The following is a 10195-nucleotide window of genomic DNA, read 5'->3' as shown; positions in this document are numbered from 1 at the left end:
CTTGAAAATTTCCTGCATAATTCACAAATTTTTTCGAAAGTTTGCTGAGAAATATCACCTTGTCCTAATAGATTTAAATTATTTCTAGCATTATTAGTAAGTCCTCTTAAGAACAAGGTTCTAATAGTACTGGAATCAAGCTTAAGTTTCGACCTTTGTAAAATATACAGAAATCTTTCTAGGAAATCTTCAAGAGTTTCATCATCATCCTATATGAATGTAAAAATCTCATCCCGCATGTCCCGAGTTTTGCAATATTCTTGATATTTAGATTAAAACACTCTCTTCATCTGATCCCAAGAGGCTATAGTGTTTCCTCCTAACCCCATAAACCAGCGTAAAGCTGAGTCCTTGAGAGTAACAGGAAATAATCTTAGCTTCTGAGCATCAGTTGAATAATCATAACTTCTACACAAAATATCAAACTTGAATAAAAAAGAGTCAGGATCTTCATGAACTTTACCATGGAAATGAGGGAGAGTTGATGGTGGAATATTCTTCATTTGTGCCACAGTATCGGGGTCCACAATTGGAAACACAAAAGTGGATTGTTCCCCACCTACCTGGTTTTCACCAGTCCCTTCCACATGATCTTCATGGTCTGCCATTGTTTCCCTTTTGCTCCCAACAGACTGAACCACACCTAAGTTGTTGTCACCAGAATCCAGGTGGATTGTTCCTGCGTGATGGGTTTGAATTGGATTGGGCTTCCTTCTCACAGAAGGAGAACCAATATGAGAATTGTTTTCAAAATTCTTTCGGCCCTTAGTGGGCTTTGAACCTCTACCTTTTCTAGGCATTCATTTCAAAAAAGAAAGAAAAATAACAAACAACTTCTAATAAAGAATGCTGTCAGAAATCAATCAACACTAGTAAAATTCCTTCAAAGAAGTTTTTCCTGCGAAAAAATAAAGGAAAAATTACCTCTATTGTATAATCAGAAAATTCTTACCAAATCAAATTGCCTCCCTGGTAATGGCGCCAAAATGTTGGGTGCAGGAATTACACTTAAGCAAACTCCTCAACACTTAAATTGTCAACCTGGGGGATTCGTAAACTTAGAGACGAAGCACAGGCAATGCCAAAGATGTTATGAATATTTCTAATGTCAATCCCTACTTTCTTTAAAGGAAAGATTGCAGAATTAAACTAAAGAAAGAAAAAGGGAACTTGAACCATCAAAATAATCTAAGACTGGAACAAGGAAGAATGCATTTGCAAAAGAGATTTAAAAATAAAGGGGCAATCACTCTAGCTAACTATTGATTAACTATTGAGTGTGTGTTTTATTTAGCAGAGACAATTTAGCAGTCTTATCAGATGGGAACTTCAAACCTGCTTATGTAAAGATTTCCTTCTTGCACTAATCTGTCCTGCACTATCGCAATCTACTTGCGCTAGTGCAGGAACAGAGATTTTATGCAGAGGGTATAAATGGTGTCTATACTAAAAGCGTTTTGCTTCCTGCAAGGGCTTGAACTTTTCAGGTTTAGAGCACTCAGATCCCGTGACAAGAAACTAGTTCTTGCACCAGATCAGAGCTTCTTGCACTTGGCATTTAATTCTTGAAATAAGTGCTTAGTTACTGCAAGTGTTATTATACTGTGAAATCCAATTGCACACATAAAAATGAACGTTTCTGATTTTATCAAAGTGCAGAAATAAAGAAACAATCCATATGATTTATCCTGTCATGAAATATTAATGAAAGCAATAAACTGTTGGAAGTAAACTAAAAAGCTTGCTGCATCACACCAACGTGCATTGGTGCAGGTTCATTTCTCCTGCTTGGACCAGGCGGGGAAAACCAAGCAAACAAAACTGCAGAAAATGAATAGCACACCAACGTGCACTGGTGCAGGTTTATTTCTCCTGCTTTGACCAGGCAGAGAAAACCAAATCAAACAAAACTGCAGAAAATGAATAGCACACCAACGTGCACTGGTGCAGGTTTATTTTTCCTGCTTAGACCAGGCGAGGAAAGATAAATCAAATAGAACTGCAGAAAATGAAGAGCACACCAACATGCACTGGTGCAGGTTTATTTCTCCTACTTAGACTAGGCGAGAAAACCAATCCAGAATCAGATGCAGAAAAATGAATTTTAACTACTTCACGCTGCGGATCCGCTTTCACTCAATAGGGATACATGTGCTGTAAATTAAATCACACTTTGTAGAATAAACATAAATTACAAGAAATAGAAAATAGGGTAAACGTGTTGGGTTGGCTGGGCCCTAGCCAACCAGTGCGTTTCCCTTTCAAATAGGAACACTGCTCAGTATTTTACCAATTCATCAGCTTGCAAACACAGAAATATGATTTACGAAACATAAGGCGGAGCTCCCTTCTTATTAATTCATAGAGGCAAATACATGCGTGATTACATAGTCTAGCACAGATTTGGGCGATAACAAAAATACAAGCCTATTATCGCCTCCTTGGTTATATCTTTGTTCTATACAAATTCTTATCAAAAACTATCTCGTCCTATTTACATTCTGCGTTATATAGATCTTTGGCCGAAGGCCAAAAAGATCGTTTAACCTATTACATAACCGATATGCAGAATTTAGCTTCTCGGCCTTCAAAATTAGGCAGTTCAACAACTGGCCGTAACCAATCTCCAGTTGTTCGTTCTTCATAAATACGATCTCAGCTACCTTTGATCGACCTTGCTGTCGTGGCTAAAGCTCAGCTGCCTTCAGATCTAACTTGTTGTCATGGCCGAAGTTGCGCAAAATGAGGTGGTGATCAGGGAGGTCCGGATCTGCTGCAAAGATTCGTTGTGCTGGCACCAGTGCGAGATCCGATCCTGCACTAGGATCAACGGTCATGATAAGCACTTAACTACCAAACAAACATTGGAGATATCGATAAGTTACAAAAGTGATTATAAGCAAGAAATCATGTAATAACTAATTAATTAATGCTAAGTTAAGTTAAAAATATGAAATATAAAGTTCATGCGAAATATGTCATCGTTATTGGACTAGTGCAAGATGAGGGTGTATAAGAGAGGTAAAACAACAGTAAATGGTTATAATTTAGGAAGGGAAAAAGGGTCAAAAGAGAGCAAATTAGGGGGCTAACAATAATAATAGTGATTCCCCCATTACTATTGTCATTGTAGCCCTTATTGTTATAGTTGTGCCCCTATTGTCCCATATTGTTATTATTGTGCCCCATAGAAGCTCACTATTGTTATTGTTGTGCCCTTATATTATTATTGTTATGTCAGCTTTGATTATATTGTGACACCTTAGACTCCTATATATAGAAGGGAGGTTTTGTCATTTGTATCATCCAAGAATTGTTCATTTGTGTAATGTAAAGGAGGTTGCCCCCTCGAAGGGCCTAATATTGAAGGCGTTGATCTATCTTTTCTTCTATTTAGTGAGCTGGTTGCATAACATTTGGTATCAGAGCTTTGGATTCTATGGTTTCACTGCTCCAAACAGGTCATCGTGGAATTTTCGCTATAACCTTTTTCTGCGATGTTTCCGAAGCTAAAAAAAACCCATTTGAGCCAAAATATCACTGCACCTAGGGTCCGAATTTCAAATCTTGTATCGCTATATTTTTGGAGATATGATCCAAGGAAGTTAGGGTTTTGTAGGATTCCGAATTACATACCAAACAGGTGACCTTGGGAAAATCATCATAAATTTCTCTCTGAGTATCAAATTGAAATTTCGTAAGAATTTACAGAAAGAGGATAGACTGTGTTTTTTTGTGTAGCATTTTCAGTTCCTAAGATCGGAACAATGACACGTGGCACTTCGTACAAGTTCGCTCTACTGAACCAGTCTATAATCAGGTCATCATGGGAGATTTGGCATAACTCTTCCTTGGAGAATCCAATATTGATCAGAATTGCAGGGTTGGAAAGAGGACTCGGAGGGCTACCGCAGGAAGAAATTTCAGATCTTGGAGATCCGAAATTATAGAGATGCAACAGATTCAATATCGAGCTCCTACAAAGTGAAAAAATGTGTGTTGTTTTTTTAAAATTTTGCATAAGATTGGTTTGAAAAAATAGTTTGAAGGAATTCAAAGGGAATAGTGAAGCATTATTAGCATTAATTGATGCCCTAAAGAAAGAAAATGGAAACACCTAGTAAGAAAACTGAAATCTCTAGCATGACTCATGAAGAAGAGGAAGAAATGCAACATGATATATCAAAATTACTATACCAATTGCAACAAAATTCACTCTCACAAAAAGTAACAGAAGCTAAGATGGATAGTTTAAAGAAAAGCATGGAATCTAAGAAGGATGGAATGGAAGCTAAGATAGATGGTATAGAAGAAAAACTTAAAGGCAACATGGAAGAGATGAAGACAGATTTGACAAATTTGCTACAAGAAATGCTCATTAATGGCGAAAGGGTAGTAAAGGAAACTCATGAGGAGAACAAAAGAAATGTTAATCATGATTTCATAGACTCTAATGGTGGATTGAAAACCCACCATATTCCAAAGATCGCAATGATGAGGTTTGATGGCAAGGATCTCGTAACATGGATACTACAGATGGAGCAATATTTCGATCTCCATAATGTGCAAAACACACAAAAGGTACGCATTACAACTTTATATTTGGAACCAAATCAGTTTGTATGGTATCGATGGCTTTGCTCTCGTAAATAAATTGTCACTTGGGCAATTTTTAAGGAAGAAATGATAGCACATTATGAGGATATAAAAAGAAACACCTTTTTTAGCCAATTAATAAATCTCAAACAAAAGGGTTCAATGATGGAGCACATTGAGGACTTCCAAAAATTGAATATAAGGGTAAAATATATTCCGGAGGAGCATAGGATTGATGTGTTCATAGGGATTTTAAAGGATAACATCCAACATGAGGTTCTCCTTTGGGAACTTGATTCATTGGAGAAGGCATTCAGGTTGGCAAGAAAAATGGAAAGCAAAGTTATGGCAATAAAGAAGCCTACCACTCACAACTATAAAGATGGAATTGTTGTTGCCCCTAGCCTTCCACAACCTACAAGGTTGACACCACAACAATTGGAAGAAAAAAGAGCAAAAGGACTTTGTTACACTTGTGATAGAAAATACACTAAAGGTCATAAGTGTGATGAGTAGAGATTATTTTACATAGATTGTGACGAGGAGGAAGAAAAGGAACAAGAAACGTCAAAAGAAGAGGATATACACCAGGAGCAAAACCTAGAGAAAGAAGAAATGAATCCGACCATTTCTTGTAATGCACTGGCCAGAATTTCCACTCCTCAAAGTATCAAGATATAAGGACATATCAAGAAGAAAAAGGTAATAGTGTTGAATGATTTGGGCAATACCCATAATTTATTCATTGTAAGATAGCCAAGGAATTGAATTGCTTGCTTTATCCAACACTAGAGTGTCAAGTGACGGTTGCAAGTGGAGGAACCATAAATTGCTCTGGAAAGTGCCATAATATCAAGCTCTCCATGGGAGAATATGTATTGAATAGCCAATGCTTTCCATTCCAATGGTTGGTGCTGATGTTGTACTAGGAGTCTAATGGCTACAATCCTTGGGTACAAAAACTTTTAATTTTCAAGAACTTTTCATGAAATTTTCTTTGGAAGGAAAGGAAGTTGAATTAAGGGGTATCACAGGGAAATCGGGAAAGATAATCATCTCTAACAGAATGACAAAGCTTCTAAAGAAAGAACAACGAGGTGTAATTGCACAATTATGTTCACTAGAGGTTCCCACATCGAAATCATCTATTTCTCCAGATCTCCAAAAAGTCTTGGACAATCATTCCAAGGTATTTGAGACTCCCAAAGGTCTCCCACCTATTCGTGATCATGATCATGCTATTCATTTGATTCCAGGAAGTGTTCCTCCAAACATCGGGCCTTACAGATATCCCTATGCCCAAAAGAGTGAAATTGAACGTATGGTTGCAGAAATGCTAGAGGCTGGTATAATTCAACCTAGTCAAAGTTCTTTCTCTTCTCCAGTAGTATTGGTGCATAAGAAGAATGGATCATGGCGCATGTGTCCGGATTATAGGGAGTTCAACAAGCTCACTATTACAGATAAATTTCCCATTCCTGTCATTGATGAATTATTGGATGAATTGCATGGATCAATTTACTTCACCAAGTTGGATCTTCGTTCAAGATATCATCAAATCATATTGAAGGCTGAAGACATTCCAAAAACAACATTTAGAACTCATGAGGGTCATTATGAATTTTTGGTCATGCCTTTTGGCCTTACCAATGCACCTTCTACATTTCAAGGTTTGATGAATTCCATTTTCAAACCCTTCCTCAGAAAATTTGTGTTAGTATTTTTTGATGATATACTAATCTACAACAAGTCTTGGAAGGATCATGTTCAACATGTTGACAGGGTGCTTCAACTATTGGAGGAGAAACAATTATTTGCAAAAAGCTCCAAATGTTTCTTTGGAGTACAAGAAGTGGAATATCTGGGTCATATTATATCTCATGAAGGCGTGATTTTAGACCCTAGCAAAATTAAAGCCATTAAGGAATGGAAAATCCCCACTTCCATAAACCATCTGCGAGGATTTCTCGGGTTGACAGGATATTATCGCAAGTTTGTTAAGAATTATAGGCGAATAGCAGCACCTCTAACAACATTATAGAATAAAGATGCATTTTCATGGACTCCAGAAGCAGCAAATGCCTTTGAACATCTTAAATACGCAATGTGCCAAGCACTGGTCTTAGCTACGTCGGACTTCACAAAAACCTTTATTGTGGAATGTGATGCCTCAGGAAATGGAACTGGTGTTGTTTTAATGCAAGAAGAAAGACCCATTTATTTCGAAAGTCGTCCAATCAAAGGAAAGTATTTACACAAATCTATTTATGAGAAGGAAATGTTAGCAATACTACATGCACTTAAGAAATGGCGACCTTACCTAATGGGAAGACACTTCAAAGTAAAAACGGATCATGACAGTCTTAAATACTTTTTAGAACAAAGATTATCTTCAGAAGAGTAGCAAAAATGGGTCACAAAGATGTTGGGTTATGACTTTGAAATCATCTACAAAAAAGGGAAGCAAATTGTTGTGGCAAATGCACTCTCAAAGAAAGGATGAGGATGTGGAAGCATTGCTTTGCGCCATTTCTATCATCCAACCAAATTGGATAAACGAAGCAAGGGATGAATAGAAGAATGACAAAGAAGTGTGGGAACTCATTCAAAAGTTACAACAAGATCCTAGTACATCTGATACATTTAGCTAGAAAAATGATTCGTTATGGTACAAAGATTGCTTATACCTATGTAAGAATTCCCAACTCAAACAAAAGATCCTTATGGAATTGAACACCTCTCCTTTAGGAAGGCACTTAGGATTTTTAACAACTTACCACAGGGTTAAGAAGCATTTTTTTTTTTTTTTTTTGGATGGAGCGGAGCTGCGCTGCGAGGGTTTGAGCGCGACCAGGCCTCGGATCTCCTCGATCTGCCCTCACGGGCTCTAAGCCCTGCGCCTCTCACCGACTAGCAACCTCTGCCTCAAGAAATCAGATCTGATCGGATCTAGCTCACCGATCCAGACAGCACTTCGAATCCAGAACTATTCGGATCTAGACAGCTTGTCGCACCTCTAGCTAGGGAGAGATCTCTGCTGTGCTGCCTCGGTGGCAGCCGGCATTAATCCTGATGGAGACTCAGGGTCATGATCCTCCCTTTGATCCTGCCGCAGAGGCATTCCATCAACTTCTGGCAGGCTTGCCTCCAAAGAAAAGAAACGAAGCCTCTAAATTTGTCAAGAAACTAGATGAAATTCCAGAGATCTATTTGCCTCCGGAGACTCCCATGCAGGTAGCTTTGTCGCTGGCGGATCAGGGACTCATTGGCCGATTCACAGGACTTTGGCCATCCCCGAAAACTACAGAGCAATGGGTCAACAGGAACTGGGCGCCTCTGATCAGCCAAAGTATTACCTCATACTTTCTAGGGCGAGGTTTTTTCTCTTCGAATTTACCTCCAGAGAAGACAAAGACCTGATCTTTAGAAACGGACCGTACTTCATGGGCCGTCAGGGCCTCTATCTAAATAAATGGACACCGGATTTCGACTCGGTGGTAGATGTCCCCAAGGCTGTGCCAGTATGGGTTCACCTCCCAAATCTGCCAGTTCACTGTTGGAACTGGGACTCCTTGAAGCACATCGGCAACTCCCTAGGAAAATTCATAGATCGGGCAAGCAACAAGGACCAGTACGATTGTGCCAGGATCTGCGTTGAGGTAGACTTAGAAGAAGGCTTACCAGAAGCAATCAAAATCAAAGTCGGCAGCTGGTCCCATGTGCAGATCTTGGATTATGAACAGCTGCCTTTCAAATGCAGGAAATGCCACGTGTATGGACACTTCGCTAGAAACTGTCCGACCAACCCAGAGCCAGAGAAAGGAAATGAAGAGGGCTGGAATCAAGTAAGACGAACCAGAGCCAATCAAAAGGGACAAAAACAGGGAGGACAACAGGGCAAAGGCAACCCTTAGATCAACGCTCAGAAACCCCCTACAAAAAAGACGCAAGAAAATAAATTTGTCCTTCTAAGTCAACCGACAGAAGATGTTCCAGAAGCAGAGATACAAAAGCCAGAATCCTCAAGGAAAAGCACACCTCCAGCTTCCCCCAAAGAAGCTGAGAATCCTAAAGACACGTTCCAAGAAGAGGAAGAAGAAGAACAAGAAACTGAGGAGTCAGAAGAAGAAGGAGAAATAGGCGAATCCCAAACTTCGGTGAGAAGATCAGCAAGGGGTCGCAAAACAGACAAAGAGAAAAGAGAGCAGCAGACCTACAAAGATAAGCTACAGGGCAGCCAACCAACGCTGGAAAAGCTCCTGGCCTCAAAGCCCAAAATGGGGAAAAATCAGCCCCAAGGCTCCAAGGGAGCCCAGCAGAAGCATAAATAATGAAAGCTATCTCCTGGAACTGTAGAGGTATGGGGAGCAAAGTTAAGGAAGAAGGCATAAGAAACCTAATAAGAACAGAAGCCCCAGATATACTTCTCATCCAGGAGACCAAAATGGAAGAAAAACTCTTCCTGCAAATAAGCAAAAAGTTGTGGCCCAAAAGCGAAGCAAGAGCTAACTCAGCCAGGGGCGCCTCAGGAGGAATCGGTACTCTATGGAACTCCAACAAATATGCACTCACCTCTGAAGCAACCAACACTCATTGGTTGATGTTAAAGATGCAGAACCTTGACACAAAGGAAACCATCACTATCTTCAATATATACTCTCCAGTCAACATAAGAGAGAAAAAGGAGTGTTGGGACACCATAAAACAACAGGCAGATCTGACAACTCTGGAAAATGTAATCATTGCTGGGGATCTCAATCTCACTCTCCACTCATCTAAGAAAAGGGGAGGAAGCATAGTTCGAGACCCGACAAGAGAATGGGCGGAGGATCTTCTGCAAGAATGGGACTTGATAGACATCAAACCCTCAACAGGTAAGTTTTCATGGTCTAACAAAAGAATAGGTCTTGGGCATATAGCTGCCATGCTAGATAGATTTTTCATCCAAAGTTCTTTCCTGCTTCTTGGACTAGAATCCAGAATGCATATTCTCCCATTTAGCATCTCGGACCATAAGCCAATAAAGCTAGAGCTGCTCGCCCACCTAGATCTGGACCCCATTCCTTTCCGCTTTAGTCCACTCTGGGTAAAGGAGCCCCTATTCATGCAAACAATCAAAGATTGCTGGAGCCAACCTGTCAAAGGCTCACCTTCTTACATTTGGGAGGAAAAACTCAGAAGGACAAAAAGAGTTTTGAAACGCTGGGCAAAAACTCTCCCAAATCCAGCAACTGAAAGGAAAGTCATCAAATCCTCCCTTGCCTCTCATCAAACTTGCATGGAGAGCGCCATAATCACAGAGGAGTTGATAGACCAGGAAACCCATCTACAGCAGAACTATCATAAGGCCTGCTTGGCAGAAGAAGAATACTGGAGATTAAAATCGAGAAATCTCTGGCTGAAAGCAGGAGATAGGAATACGAGCTTCTTCCACAAGCAAGCCCAGGCTAGGAAAAGTTTCAATACTATCTCTGAGATCAAGGAAAATAATGTCACGCACAAGGAATTTGCAGACATCAAGAAAGCAGCCTATACGCATTTCCAAAATCTATTCACTGAAGATCAGAAGACACTCCTTCATCAAGAGCTGCTAGACATT

At 39.7% G+C, this 10195-nt stretch overlaps 1 protein-coding gene across 1 annotated transcript; it reads left to right on the top strand.

The window, feature by feature from the left end:
- The first annotated feature begins 8039 nt into the window (after positions 1 to 8039).
- LOC149190749 (uncharacterized) lies at positions 8040 to 8510 on the top strand. The gene has a single exon (XM_089410585.1). The coding sequence runs from the start codon at positions 8040 to 8042 to the stop codon at positions 8508 to 8510; it is 471 nt and encodes a 156-aa protein (XP_089266711.1).
- The last annotated feature ends 1685 nt before the right edge of the window (positions 8511 to 10195 follow it).

Source organism: Pinus tabuliformis, chromosome 3_1 (genome assembly GCF_031772625.1).
Source record: "Pinus tabuliformis cultivar Carrire ecotype Pingquan chromosome 3_1, CPIR1, whole genome shotgun sequence".
Classification (NCBI taxonomy): Eukaryota; Viridiplantae; Streptophyta; class Pinopsida; order Pinales; family Pinaceae; genus Pinus; species Pinus tabuliformis.
This window is presented reverse-complemented; position numbering and strand designations above follow the sequence as displayed.

Excerpts from the sequence above, each read along its gene's own strand:
- LOC149190749 (XM_089410585.1), top strand. The coding sequence starts at position 8,040 with ATGGGCCGTCAGGGCCTCTATCTAAATAAATGGACACCGGATTTCGAC.